The following is a 15751-nucleotide window of genomic DNA, read 5'->3' as shown; positions in this document are numbered from 1 at the left end:
AGAAACTTGTGGGAAGCTCTTGCAGATTGTGTTAACTCTGAGTGCTTTGTTTTAGTCATGCATTTCCTCAAGAAGATGATTACAATTTTTGCAGGCCATTGTCTTGAACGTGCATACTGTTGGTTTATGTTGCGTTGTAATGTTTTAGGATTGTTTAGGGATACAATGCCTAAACTGAAAGTCCAAAAAATGCATTATTTTAGTAAGTTTTTAGTTATAACTTGTCTAAATCTTGTGTTCTTTTGTCCACAGAGGCATCCATTTTGAGCTATGACGGGAGCATGTACATGAAAGTGGTGATGCCTACCGTGATGCACACTGAAGCAGAGGATGTGTCCCTTCGCTTCATGTCTCAGCGGGCGTACGGCCTGCTCATGGCCACCACCTCACGTGACTCCGCCGATACTCTTCGGCTAGAGCTGGATGGCAGTCGCGTCAAACTCACGGTCAACTTAGGTATTGTATAAAACCCCCTCCTTCAGGATGCATTGCTTCTTCTTTTTCTCTCTCTTCCTATCTGTCCATCATTCCATCCCCACCCTCCCCTGCCTCCATCATAATTACATTAATTAATAAGATATATTAAGATGTTGTTTTATTGTTTTTCTTTATTTGCATGGATCACCAGACATTTGATTGAGTTCAGTTTGAATTGATTGTTTTCTTAATAAAGTAATTGATGGTAAATTCAAATTTTGGCTACTAATTGATGTTAGGGATGGGTGGTATGATATCATATCACTGTACAATATAATATTATATCACAATATACAGTAGTTATATATATGGAAAGTTCAAAAATAGTACTTTATACTTTTATTCTGAACATCATTGATGCAAATCAAAAGATAAATTTGTTTATAACAACCGAAAGAATATGAGGAGCATTAGCTGCATAATTTAATTCAGGTAAAAACATGAACTATTGTAATGAAATCTAATGCAATTATAATATATATAACACATCCTTTCAACTCTAAATTCTGATTAAAGGGGTCATATGACACGATTTCATGTTTTCCTTTCTCTTTGAAGTGTTACAAGCTGTTAGTTTATAGATCTGTAAAGTCGCAAAGATTGAAGTCTCAAACCCAAAGAGATATTCTTTCTAAAAGTTAAGACTCAACCACACCTTCCTTAAACGGCTCATTCAAACACACCCCACAAATCTATGTCACGGTGTTGGAAGGTTTGCATAACACCGGCCAAATGTATATGCAAAGATGGATGATGTCTCACTGTAGTACTGCTGCCGCCCCGCTGCCATATCGTGGAAATGCTGTGTGTTTCCAAATATGGTAAGGGGCGTGACATCTCGGTCACATGCTTGAGGTATTCGGCCAATCACAATGAACTGTATAGCTGGCCAATCAGAGCACACCGCGCCTTTCCGATCGATGAGCTATGTAAAAAGAGATGCGTTTCAGAAAGGCAGGACAGAGAGGAGCAACAATGTACGATATATGGAAAATGTGTTTTTTTTAACCTTAAACCGCGAAAACACATTGCATTACACCAAATAATGTTGTTTTTAGCATCCTCATATGACCCCTTTAAATAAGCTCACATTGAATTCTTTATTGATTTAGCTATAATTAATCTATGCAATTTTATTTTTTGCATTTTTTGGGACATGCTACTACAAATTACCACAATTTTCTCCTTTTGTCTCAACTGTAAATAATATGCAGCAGTTTCATAGCGGATGTGTCTATTGCGGTATAAATTTAATGCAAAATTTAAAATTTTTTGTCACATATATAGTAGCACAATACTGCCCAGGCCTAACGGACACAATGTTTGGTGCATTTTTTTAATATATTAACCATGATCATTGTCATAGTGAAGACAAAATCTCCTTTGAGACAGTCACAGCACTGCATAACAGCATAGCATTTTTTTTTATTTAATGTCGACTTTTGAAATGATGGGTAATTCCTTTTTATGATTACAATCAAAGTGTTGTGACTTTCTGATTGTCAACTTAACACTAATTCCTGTCATCTTTTCTACTTGACAATGTCTTCATTAACTCTTTTCTGACAAACCTCATGTTCTGTCTCAGTTGGTTCCATCCGTACCACATTTGTGCTTTGGTTGGTATTTCATTTCTGTTACATCACTTCCTTTTAACCACCGTCACCTCTCCCTCCCTGTCCAGTTCTCTGACACACATTCTCCATGCTTTGTCAAAAGATGGTATTCACCCCTTCAAAGGCCCTTAGCCTGCGGCCCGGTCGGCAAACAGCCCGAGAACAGAGCTCTCAGCTTCACCTGCAGCTGGTAGCACCTCTTAATCCTCAGTCCGACACCATTACCTTTACATGAGATATGAGACCCTAACTGGTCATTAAGTCACAGTGTCATCATTAAAGGAAGTGACACAACTCACACCTCACTGCACGAAACAGCCTGAGGTTTGACAGTAGGACCGATCGTCTGTGACAGCTCAACCATAGTAGAGACAAACATAGCCCACACACTGTAAACATACTGAAAGAGACAAGACTGTCTTATGACTGCATACACAGAGAAATCATCTGGAATTATTTGACAGACTGTCAGCCATAAAACACGACTGAATACATATGTATATCATTAGATGTATGCGCAGGACTGCCCTTGCTTCCAAAATACAAGGTTATTTTACTTTTAGGACAACTCTGACCTCTACTACTATACGTTTACAAACAATTATTTATATGTTAGAGATTGTAGTATATTAAGGGCTCATTTGAGTGGTCAGATCTCAGGAAGATCTAGCTGGAGGTACAGAGGCCACTGCATGGTGCTGGTGCTTATTGGATCGAGGCTGTTTGCTCCCACTTTTCTGTTGCGGTTGACGACACATGGTAAATCCAGCCACACAGAGCCCAACCCAGAGCATGATGCCATCAAGATATTGATGGCATATTCCAGATCAGTATGCAAGAAATATGCCCTAACGCCAACTTCTTGCTAAATGTATTTAAGCTATTAAAGCATATTTAGCTAATGAGCTGGTGTGATTTCTATGGGGCAGGACCTCAGATAGGTCTGAGAATTAAAAGTGTAATTTTTATAAAATAAAATAACACTCTGGGTTGAATAGTCTTTGTGGTTGGTGAGCTCCAAGTGGCCATTTTATAATATTATAAAATACAAGGCAATTATTTGTTTAATTGCTTTATTAATTGCTTACAAGGCAATTATTTGTTTGTTTTTTTAGCAACAAAATAATCATAAAAAAGTATTTTATTCATAGACATTATATCTAATTCTTTGACAGTTGCAGTTAATCCAGTGACTTTTCATGAAATTATAATGCTTACATTTATAATAATAAAAAAAAAAATGGCCGCCTCTTTGCATGTGGACGTCCCCGGAAGGGTGGAATTATTGTTTTTGGATGTCTGCAGCTGTAACCTTGAAGGATGCAATTTCATCTGTCACTTATTTTCCCCCATCTAGACTGTATCAGGATAAACTGTAACTCCAGTAAGTTAACACTCAAGTTTCATTTTGCTCCTAATGATTCTCTTGTTGAAAAGAATGTCTTAAGTCTTGTGCCTTTTCCTCCATTTAGTCAAGGAGAGTTTGCGTCTAGTGAAAGGGTCAGCTGATGCATCTCTCCAGTCACGATTACCACAATTATAACTGGTGGTGACTTAATAATCATGGCTTGTTTTTGATGGCCTGTAATTTAGCTGTCATGCCAATCTATTTCCTACCCTATCAGCATCTTTTATAGAAAGATCTTAAATTGTATGGTGTCTTTTAAACTACTTTGTTTTTACTGCCTTTAGTAAGGAATGCAGTATTTACGTTTAAAGTAGTGCATGCATTAATATGAAATATTATTGGGCATGCAGAAATACATGTTATGTTAAATTATTATATTTAGAAACAGGTTTGCCATCTTTTCATGTTGCAGTAACTACAGTTTGTACAGCGTTTAAAGTCACCACAAATCAACTTTTTTAATAAAACTAAATTGTAAAACATTTGCATACAGAGAACATAAAATCACTAGTGTTACATTTTTATAATGGCATCTAATTTCAGCATATTTTAATGATATGATGCAATATGGTTTTGTCATCTTTGCTGGATTGGTTGTATTTTAAGTCAATGTGTATTTTTAAGCTCAATGTATGGCATAATACACAATTCTTAAAACAAAAATGATGCTAAAGACACATTCAGTTCAGTTGTTACCGGAAGTTCATGGAATTTTCCTTATAAGAAATACAGAAATGACTTTGTTCAATAATGTGCCATTTAGTTACTTAATCTTTTGTACTATTATACTGTTAGTAAAGAAAACATTTGTACAGTTTTGGCAAAAACACTGCTTTTACTCAAAAATAGGTCTTGAATTCTCTCAATGACAATGTTTAGATTGATTTAAAATATAAAGGTGATATCATATTAAAGAAATATTTTATATATATATATATATATATATATATATATATATATATATATATATATATATATATATATATATATATTAGTGCTTTCAAACGATTAATCGTGATTCATCGCATACAAAATAAAAGTTTTTGTTTGCATAATGTGTGTGTTCTGTGTATATTTATTATGTATATATAAATACACACATAAACAGTATATATTTTGAAAATCTCTATATTTATAGTCACATAATTTGTATTATAATTAAATATTTAATATATAAACATTTATAAAAATATATATGTGTGTGTGTATTTATATAAATATAAATATACAGAGCACACATACATATATCATGTAAACAAAAACTTTTATTTTGGATGCGATTAATCACGATTAATCGTTTGACAGCACTATATATATATATATATATATATATATATATATATACAGACACACACAATATATATATTTTTAACAAATAAAACCACTCTGAATAACTATGAACTAACTGATTTTCCCACTTTGAAAGGTAAGAATGTCTAATTGTAGTTGTCTTATTTTGGCTATGTATGTGTGAATAATGACTTTATAAATGGCTTGCATGCTGTATAGATCTTGATATCTGCATGCAATAGTTGTGTGTCACGTGTCCTAACTACACGCGATGCGATAAAAGGTTCCATGGTTTTCCATGTAAAATTGAGTTTTTGTCCTAACTAGCTGTGATGGCAACATGCGAAAATTTCTATTTTAGGAACTTTTTCTATTTCTGGGACCTCACAGCAACATACAAACTATATGCAGTGATAATCTCAGGTACTGATTATTTGCTTTATTCAAAGTTAAATGTGTCCAATGCGAGTTTGAATTTCATATTGCATGACATTTATAGCATTTTTGTCACGTCGCGTCTAGTGTGGACTCCCAAATTACTTGTCGCTGGAATCTTGTCACGTCACGTGTAGTTAGAACACGGTGTTAGTGTGGTTCGTATGTTGTTTATTATATGTGACTGTTTAAATACTATCCTTACAGTGGTCTGATAAAAGAAAGGTTGCAGACTGGATTCCATGTGGCTATTCTTACAATGACTGTATGTTTCTTTAGATTAAAAGCATTTGTGCCAAATGATGAGTGTTGGTGATGTACTAGAGAGCCTGGCCCTGCTGGAAATGTACCAAGTAAACCAGTAACCCACAACTACGCCTCCATCAGTCATTCTGATCAAGTAGCAAACACTCACATCATGCTAGATTAGTCTCATCCCTTTACCTGCACCAGTTCACACTTTCCATCACTCAGATTAATATAATGCCACTAATTATAATGATGTGCTTATCAGAGCTATTAGTTCTTAAACTCCTGTTACGAGACCTGCATTTTTAAAAGCTCTAAGATTATAACCTGCATACAGCAGTGGAATCTGTGCAGAAAGTGGTTGATACTGGTGGATTTGTGCATTAGTCTAACCCTGGTAAACTGAGACCAGATTTTTATGCTTTCAAAATACAATAATTGCTTGTATGGCCTTTAATAGTTGTTCTGCTTAGTTATTATGTTTTGAAATTCTGAAAAGGACAGTGTTACCCTTTCAGAATCAAATCTAAGTTGCAATTATTAATTAGGTTACAGTGCACTAGGTGTTGTTTTTGCATCGGTGTAGGAATGATCTAATAGACATGATAAACTGTCTGAACAATGTCAGTGATGGCAGATTGTGAGTGGTCAAACTACATTTATGTCAGTGCTGAAGAGGGTGGAAGTTAATATTCTTTCTCAGGAACTACAGATAACTGCATGCTGATAGGTACATAACACAATTTCCCAAGAGCCAAGAGATTTTGAGGGATGTGGAGCGTGATTTCATAGCACGCTCTGAACTGAATCCAAAACACCTCACTGCTCTCCTCTGTGACTACTTCACTCCTCAAATGTATTGCATCATATAGAATATATTGCTTTCTTGTAAATTAACTCCGATTCTGACTTTAAAGGTGAAGCATTTCATTTCTGTATCACTCGTGTTACCAAACGAAATTGCAAAAAGATCGACTTTTCAAACAAGTTTCCCATATTACACTCCTTTCTGCCAATGGTTTGGACAATATACTCTAGCCCTGTCCCAAACTCATGCTATTGGTTGAGCCAGTGTTGCTTTTGGTTACATATTCACAACTAGGATAACAAAGAACTTTGTCTTTGAGTGGTGTATCAAGACCTTTTATGAGTAAAAGCCATTTTATAATCTCAGGATTAGGTTTTGAAGTGATTCTTGTGAAAAACAGAGAAAACTAAATTGGCAAACAATTTTAGTTTTTTGTTAAAGCTTATGTTTTTATGTAATATTCAAAAACATCTGCACCAAACCTCTGCTTTCTCTATTGTGTTAATCATCTCGAGAAAAAAAAAAAGAAAAAAAGAAAAAATTTAACCTGATTTGCCACATAGTTAGCATCACATTTAAAGCAACAAAAAAAGTATACACTTTTTGTCATTGAAAGCAAAGGTTTGGTCAGAGACAATTTAGGTTGGCATTAACGTTTCATGACCGTCGTTCTCAGGCAAAGGACCAGAGACACTGTATGCTGGACAAAAACTCAATGATAATGAATGGCATACTGTGCGCGTGATCCGGAGGGGCAAAAGCTACAAGCTAATGGTTGACGATGACGTAGCAGAAGGTACTACCCTGAAAGACAACACAATTCTTGATGCGTTATTTTATTTGAGCTGCAGGAAACTGCAGAAATAAGTATGTGAAAGTTTTAGGAGTTACTAGTTCGTTATACTTTAGCTACAGATTGTGTGGTTTTGATAAATTGTGGGAAACATCATTTACAATGTTTCATCAGTTGTTCTCATTCCAACACTACTTTAGTGTTTCACAGCAATAAGATACATATTTTTGGTTCATGTTTATTGCTACGCTGACATTATGTAGAACTCGCTCTGTGTACCCAGTAGTTGGAGAGTCTGACTCAGGGTTTTGGTGTTTTTTATGCCTGTACAGCAGTGTAATATTGTTTGTGGGTGTAGTATAGCAGCATCTTTTTTCTTGTTTTCCTTTCCAACCTGCTGTGGTTTGTAGGTCAGATGGTGGGCGATCACACCCGGTTAGAGTTTCACAACATCGAGACGGGCGTGATGACCGAGCGCCGTTTCGTCTCCATGATCCCCTCCAGTTTCATCGGCCACCTGCAGAGCCTCAAGTTCAATGGCATGCTCTACATCGACCTGTGCAAGAACGGTGATATCGACTACTGCGAGCTCAACGCTCGCTTTGGCATGCGCTCCATCATCGCAGACCCCGTGACATTCAAGTCAAAGAGCAGTTACCTGAGTCTAGCGACCTTGCAGGCTTACACATCCATGCACCTTTTCTTCCAGTTCAAGACAACCTCTCCAGATGGATTCATCCTCTTCAACAGCGGGGATGGAAGTGATTTCATCGCTGTAGAGCTGGTGAAAGGGTAAGCTTTTTTGAAGAAATGGCCACTTTATCTATTTATTTTTTTATCTTGCCGGTATAAGTGTTTACAAGATAACAAGCTGCTTTAGGTAACATTTATGAGGAAGTAATATATTAAACAGTTTCATCTGGCGTTTTAGGGATTGAATCTAATCAGCATACAGTAACTGCGGCAAGTAAACCAGAAGTCTTTAAGTCTTTATATTCTGCCTTGTTTTGTAAGAATGTTTGGAAGGAAAGAAAATTTCAAGTAATTTCTTTTCTTTTTTTGTGGCATCTAGATATAGACTGATAATAGGTTTGTTTAAATTTCTTTACATATATTTACACTTTTTTAACACAATAATCGGTTGAAGCCAGAAAAATTACATAATTTAGTGGGCTAAAACAGTATTCACAAGTAAAGTAACTTATTTAGTATATTGTTTGGATAAAAGTGGGCCTAAAAGAAAGAACCAGTAAAAAAAAAAAAAAAAATCTTGAGGTTTTAATTTATTTATTTATTGTGCGTAGAGATAGACCAGTAATTTAATTATTGATAATCTAATTCCATTTCATTTAAGTTAAATTAATTTAGAGTCTACAGAGAAATTACATAATTTAGTAGGCCAGAACAGTATTCATAGGAAAAGAAACTTTAATGTGTTGTGTTTAATTTAACGTGTTGTTTAAATAAGAGTCAGCCCAAAACAAAGTTAAAATACTGTATATTTGCATTTATTTAGAGCACAAAGTAATTTCACATAAATATAATGTTATAAATGACAATAATTGTAGTAATATTCACAATGCATCTGTTGTTGTAGTCAAAAGATGTAGCTATTATTGGGTCAAAAAATTAAACAATTATTAATAGTGATTTCTGTATATTAGAAAAAAATTGTATCAATGAACCATATCAGTGATAAGAAGATATTGTTTAATCTCTGGTATCATTTAAGATTTATCCACCTCGTAAAAAGCATAAAAAGTAAAAAAGAAATTGTGATTCCTGTCGAAGTTGTCAGTTCTTGGCCAAAATAAGCTAAGAGACTATTTCATATCAGTTTGCTTTGTTATAAAAAAAAAAAGGGATGTGGAGAGTAAAAACTGATTTATCTACAATGAGCATATCTCAAATTGACATATTTATAAAACTTAACATTAGAATGGCATATGATATGGCCTTTCTACTCTCCCTGTTAACCGAACTTCACTTTTCTGTCGTTTAGGTACATACATTATGTGTTTGATCTTGGCAACGGACCCAATGTAATCAAGGGAAACAGTGACCGTGCTCTCCATGACAACCAGTGGCATAACGTTGTCATCACTAGAGACAACAGTAACGTCCACACACTCAAAGTCGATGCCAAGGCAGTGAGTCAAGTCGTCAATGGCGCTAAAAATCTAGATCTTAAAGGTACATAACCAGCTAAAATTCATATATTCTCATGCCCCCTATCAGTTTTATCACTACTTTGTTTACCTGGGCATCTATTGTATCTGCATTCTGCTCAGGTGACCTCTACATCGCTGGATTGGGGCCCAACATGTATAACAGCCTGCCCAAACTTGTGGCCTCTAGGGATGGTTTTAAGGGTTGCCTGGCATCTGTAGACCTGAACGGACGCCTTCCCGACCTCATAAATGATGCCTTGTTCCGCAGCGGTCAGATCGAGCGAGGATGCGAAGGTACACCCTCTAACAACTCTAGCTCGAGGAGCCCGTTCTTTCTCATGAACGCAAACAGTAGTTCCACCTCCACCTCACTGAGCCATCACTCCATCTTTCTCACACTGCTTGTCTCATCTCTCACCCAGTCAGCTCTCTGTTGAGCCCACTGGCTTATTAATATTCTTATTGGCCACATTGGTCATGCTAGGATCAGCCAAGTCTTTGTTTGTATGAATTAGTGACATATTTAAAAACCAACCTACAGAGGGAATATTTACATTGCAGTATTTTGAGTCAAGATGGAACTTTTTGCAATTGATCTGATGTGTTTTGACCTTAAACCATTAAACATAAAACAAGAATATGGGCAGCTATTAAGTAATTATGACAGATGTCTTGTAATATATGTACACTACCATTCAAAAGTTTGTGCTCAGTAAGGTTTTATTTATTTAAGAATTTAATACTTTTATTCGGCAGGGATGCATCAAATGAATCAAAAGTGACAGTAAATAATAAGGAAATGCTATTATTTTTGACTTTCTATTCATCAAAGAATCCTGGAGAAAAATGTATCATGGTTTCCACAAAAATATTGACCAGCACATCTGTTTTCAACATTGATAGTGTCGTGTGGCACTGAAGACTGGATCAATGAATGCTGAAAATTCAGTTTTTCCATATCAGAAATAATATATTTAGTTATTTTTAATTGTAATAATATTCAAAAATGTGTTTTATTTAATAGTTTTTACTGTATTTGTGATCAAATAATGCAGCTTTGATGAGCATAAGAGACTTATTTTAAAACATTAAAAAAATAAAAAACTTAATGACCCCAGGCTTTTAAATATTAGTGTATATAATATTATTTTTGTTTTGAAAATATATTTTGGATGGGAGTGAAATAAACATAACATTTGAATACTGTGATATAATTACATCTCTGTGCATTTGCCTGATTAGAATAAAAAATTGAAAGACAAAAAGAAAGTCTTAAATATGACAACGATATTTAGAAATACAGATTATGTAAGAATTTGACGTTTTATCAGAAGCTCGGTGTCAGTAAAATGATATTATGCAGATATTATGGTCATATAACCAGCATCAAAGCTTAAATCATAGCAAATGATTGTATGTTAAATGCCAAATATGTCCAAAAGATCAGAACACAGATAATTTAAGATCAATACAAGAATATTTCTTCACTTACTCATTGTTAATATTCATTTTCTTATATACATGAAATCTCTGCCATATTTCAGTGCATGTTAATGTCTTTGATTTCTTGACATTATTTGTTTGGTTGGTTGGTTGGTTGGTTGGTTGGTTATTTATTTATATATATATATATATATATATATATATATATGAACATATATATATATATATATATAATATTTTTTTTTTTTGGCCTTTCACTTTTTATTTCTCAGTGTTCTTGTTCTGTTTGTTTTGTTATAGTCTTGTTTGTGTAAAACTTTGTGTACAAGCATTTATATGACCTGTCCATCCATTACAAAATTAATCATCCGTCACAATTTCATCATCCATCTCAATGTTGTCTTGAACAAAAAACCTTCCTTTATGTTGAGTATCCTACATGTTACATTTACATGTTGTTGAACCAAGAATAAAATCTTATCTATCTAAATGGTTTGGTCTTTTGTTGTATCATCTTCACGTTTTGTTGCTTGAGTCCATTGCGTGAGTGTGAAATGTCAATGTCAGCATGCTTGATAAACACATATAAGTCCGGGATTGTATTCCAAAGACAAAAGGCTACTAGTTTATAAACACAACACAGGTCTTGACAGATATGAAAATGTATTTTAAAACTAATGAACATTTAATGGTTTAATGTCAAAGCGTACACAATTTAAAACATGCAAACCTTGTTTGTTTTGTTTTCTTTTCTTCTTCTTCAATATCAGTGTTGCAAACCATAAAGATGATTTTTCAACAACTTTTTATAGCTGCCCTTATTGTTAAAGTTTTCAGACCCTACATATAAGCAAGGGCTTTTCACACTGCGCTTAACCCTGAGTTATCATCTTTCAAAACCTCACTTTTAACCCCGGATAAAGGTATGTTTCATGGGCTTAGCAAAACTTCATACCCAGAATCTAAAAACCGCACACAGTAGCATTAGCGTTTAAGGGGAAAATGTCAATACAGTTTGAACAGATATAATATTTGAATTGGAGTTGAAGGAGAGTTTTATTCTTACCTTTATAGCCCAAAAATGAAAAGAATAAAATAAAAAAATACCTGATTGTCCTAGACTTGTCAACCAAGTTATACAGATTAAATATCCCAGAATTAACTGTCAAAACCCGGACTTAGATTAATTGTTAACCCCGGGTAAATTATGAGCAGTGTGAATGGTAAATCAGGATATGACCCATTTTCAAGTGTGAAAAGCCCTATTGTGAAATCCAAAGAAAATATGTTCATCTTTAACATAATTCCACATGCTTTTAGGACACAGGCTACCACCAGATCGTCTGATAGCCGACATGCTTAAATACACATCTTTAGGATGTGTTTGTCGTATTTTATAAACAGAGATATACCCAACAACATTTGAATTCAGTTCTTCATTTCATACATGAATAGAACAACTTTGTGTGTGTGTGTTTTACGTTTATCTCTCCCGCACAGCATCCAAAAGTGAACGTGAGTAGGTTTTTATGTTCACAGCCCAGCATGAAAGACATATCACTCTGTACTGTACTGTTTGTGCACAGTAAAACTGTAAGCCGTGTATGGAATGGCTCCACAATGGCAACAGAATCCTTTGCTGGTTCATATGGCAATGAATGCGCCATTCTGTTGTAATGAAGCTTTTCATCCACCAGATGGCAATGATGCACCTGTGCTTAGGAAGGCGAGGGCTCGATTACATGCTGCAGTATTTCAGGGGAACATTTTGTTTTCACAGAACGCATCATCATTAAAATGTCCCCTCTCCAACCGCTTGCTTTCTTTTACAGTCTTACCAGTTTCTGTTGATTTACGTTAGCATTAGCACATTATCACGCCCATACTGTGCACTGAAAGTCATTTTAACATTTTTGCTGTCAGAACAGCTGACTAGAATGGAATATGCAAACGAAGCCTGATTTTTCGGCATGTTTATTGGCTGAATATATTTTAACTGTAAATGAGATCATTTTTGAATTTACTTGTAGCACTTTTTAAACAACTAAATAGGCTACTTTTTCATTGAGTGCCATTACACCTTTTTCAACCCAGCCATGCTGAATCAACCCATCAGTTTCATGACTATTAGGCTATTATAATTTCTGATCCCATGTTGCAGTAACTCAAGAGTGCAAACCCTTCCTAAGAATGGTAAAGCATGTCCTGTTAGTAAAGCCATTGCTTTATTAACAGAAGCCATCGACCACTTTCTTACCTGTTTGATTGTTTTCGCTTTTCTGTTTCTTGCTTAACAAAGTTGGTTTCACCAAAGCAGATCTACAAGGTATATAAGGTTCAATTCCATTCTGAGCTCGGCTGAAAGCTGCTGTTTTGTCTTGTGCCGGTTTGTTTTGTACTCTTCCCAATACCCAGACATAAAGCGGACACTAGCTGGTTCACTGTAACAATGTCTTGGTATAAAATGGTTCACTTCTTTCTAAAAGAAAATGCCCTTGTGTTTTTTACCGAAGGTCGTGAGACTTGCAAAGTGAGAAGAGAAAAGTAATGATTGCAACTGAGAGTCTACATTAATAAAACATGAGCCCTCCTGTATAATTAAGTCCCCATGTCCTGTTTTGCTGTATCTTGTCTTGTTGCTGTTTTTATGCTAACGACATTCAGCTGAGAGAGGAATCTGGTTTAGGAGAGTCCATTAAGTATCTCACCATGGGTTTCTTCTCGCTTGTCTTTAAATGCACTGAACAGCAATATGATTAGCAAAATAATGAATAGAATTAGCATGAAAATCCATCTGGACATGTCGGCATGCTACTGTAGACTTTAAACTCAGAAAGTGTCCCACAGAGCACGTAAACTCAAACAGATGTGATTTCCACTTTATTATTTAAGCGACATCACAAAAAAGAGTAGCCTACTTGCTGTTGAAGTGAATATCATCACAGCTGAGGGTAAATCATGTACTGTATATGAAGTAATTTAGACCCAATGCGACCTAGTTCATTTTTGCAGGTCATTCCTGTTATGCAGTACAACTTATCAAAAATAAATAAATAAATAAATAAAACAAATAAATGTGCTGGTGTTGCAATTTCAGCTTTTTATTTATTTTTTATTTATTTTTTTGGTGTGTGTGTTCAACTAATATTATATTTTTTTTTGTTTTTGTGAGGGAAAGTGTGTGTAAAAAACCAGAAATTTTGTTTTTTTGCTGTCTTGAAAGGGAAAAACTGGGAAATTTCTTGAATAAAATTTCTCATAAATTGACATTATATTATATTTTCCATTTGTATTTGATCTCGGGTTCACTTTGCTGTGATACTGTGATAAAACATAATTATGATTTCCATTTTTAAACATTTAAAAAATATATATTGTATTCAGTGCATTAATATACGGAAGTTCTAAGCGGCCATGCATTATAATTTTTTTTCTTTTTGTTTTCTCGTTATAACGACTTAATTTTCTCGTTATCTCGACATAACGAAGTTCGTTTTCTCGTTATAACGACTTAATTTTCTCGTTATCTCGACATAACGAAGTTCGTTTTCCCCCTCGTTATAAACGACTTAATTTTGTCTAAGAATTTACAAAACTGCGCCAGCAGGTGGCACTATAGACCTGAATATAACTGATCGGGTGTTGTATACTATCCACTTTACTGTACGCGGACCTTCCTCGTGATCGCTATAATTTGTGCAGTCTTGTTTATTACTGACATTTAATTAATTCATAAATGTTAAATGCTTGAATCAATATGAATATTTTGTGTATTAAGTTCCTGCTAGATGCATGAGTTTCACCAACGCATTCTGTTTAATCAATAACTGCTTATCAAAACCAAGGTTGACATCACTGTATTCTGTTTGCACCAATATATATTATATTTGTGCTTCTTTTAGGCTCATGATTAATTTAAATTTAATTTTAATTTAATGATTAGGTAGTTAATAAGCGGAGATGTTCTGTTTATCTACAGTAGGACGGGATTTTAACGATGTAGGCTGATGTGCTTCTTTTCCTTATTACTAATCTTTATTGTTAACCATATTGATGAGAAATGTGATGTATATGTAAAATCCATAGGCTAATTTAATTCAGTTCTGTTCTGTAATGTTGTAATGGTTTTTTTTTCTACACACACACATACATTACACGTACACATGAACGCTCTTTTCAAACAGAAGCTTGTAACACACATGATATCTGCCACATAATGACTACTACAAATTACAAATTATGTATAATTTTATTTCATATAAAGGGAAAATTAAAAGTGAGTTTAATCCAAGCAGCTCTAATGGCGCGGTGTTGCCATTTAAACATGTTAATTACAAAAACAAAACGTTCGTTGTACTGTCTCTGGAAAAAATCAACAGTGATTGATCAGCCTTTATTTATACAGTATTGTAGACATTATTATTACCTAGGCGAAGCAAAATTTGCTGAAATATAGGCTACAGTAAGAGCGCCTGCATGGCTGTCCATCAGATGCCTGTCAAAGTTGAGTTCGTTACTATAGCAACAGTAAAACCTTCATGTCGTTATAACGAGAAAACAAACTTCCGTTATGTCGAGATAACGAGAAAATTAAGTCGTTATAACGAGAAAACAAAAAGGAAAAAAATTATAATGGATGGCCGCTTAGAACTTCCGTATTATTATGTTCACTGGCATTCAAAAGTTTGAGTTCAGTAATATTTTCTTTTTTAAAAGAAATCAATAATTTTATTCAGAAGGGATGCATTAAATTGATCAAAAGTGACAGTAAATAAATCACAATAAAAACGTAACAAAATATACACAAAAAAATTTAAAGCAACTCTTTTCAACTTAAATAATGATGAAAAATTCAGCTTTGCCATCACAGGAATAAATTACATTTTAAAATAAATTAAAATAGTAAATGGTTATTTTAAACTGTATAAATATTTTTCACTGTGTGATTGACTTCCTTCAAAACCATATTCAAAATCTTACTGACGCCAAACATTTAAACTGTATTGTATAATGGGAATACGACAATGTACTGCATAATATGAATGACCCGTATCAGCACTC

General features: G+C 34.4%; 1 protein-coding gene across 23 annotated transcripts in view; it reads left to right on the top strand.

The window, feature by feature from the left end:
* The window catches only part of LOC109057157 (neurexin-3a), a 270223-nt gene that overhangs the window by 89046 nt on the left and 165426 nt on the right, over nucleotides 1-15751 (top strand). For 8 of the 23 annotated variants that reach the window (XM_042742011.1, XM_042742023.1, XM_042742021.1 and 5 more), the window contains 8 exons: nucleotides 253-456; nucleotides 3451-3477; nucleotides 6960-7079; nucleotides 7487-7868; nucleotides 9079-9269; nucleotides 9368-9541; nucleotides 12191-12205; nucleotides 12990-13016. In XM_042742011.1, coding sequence (XP_042597945.1) covers nucleotides 253-456; nucleotides 3451-3477; nucleotides 6960-7079; nucleotides 7487-7868; nucleotides 9079-9269; nucleotides 9368-9541; nucleotides 12191-12205; nucleotides 12990-13016 — 1140 coding nt within the window. The remainder of the gene's footprint in view (nucleotides 1-252; nucleotides 457-3450; nucleotides 3478-6959; nucleotides 7080-7486; nucleotides 7869-9078; nucleotides 9270-9367; nucleotides 9542-12190; nucleotides 12206-12989; nucleotides 13017-15751) is intronic. The other 15 variants (XM_042742035.1, XM_042742027.1, XM_042742025.1 and 12 more) reach the window with 6 other exon arrangements.

The sequence above is a fragment of the Cyprinus carpio genome, chromosome B17 (assembly GCF_018340385.1).
Source record: "Cyprinus carpio isolate SPL01 chromosome B17, ASM1834038v1, whole genome shotgun sequence".
Taxonomy (NCBI): domain Eukaryota; kingdom Metazoa; phylum Chordata; class Actinopteri; order Cypriniformes; family Cyprinidae; genus Cyprinus; species Cyprinus carpio.
This window is presented reverse-complemented; position numbering and strand designations above follow the sequence as displayed.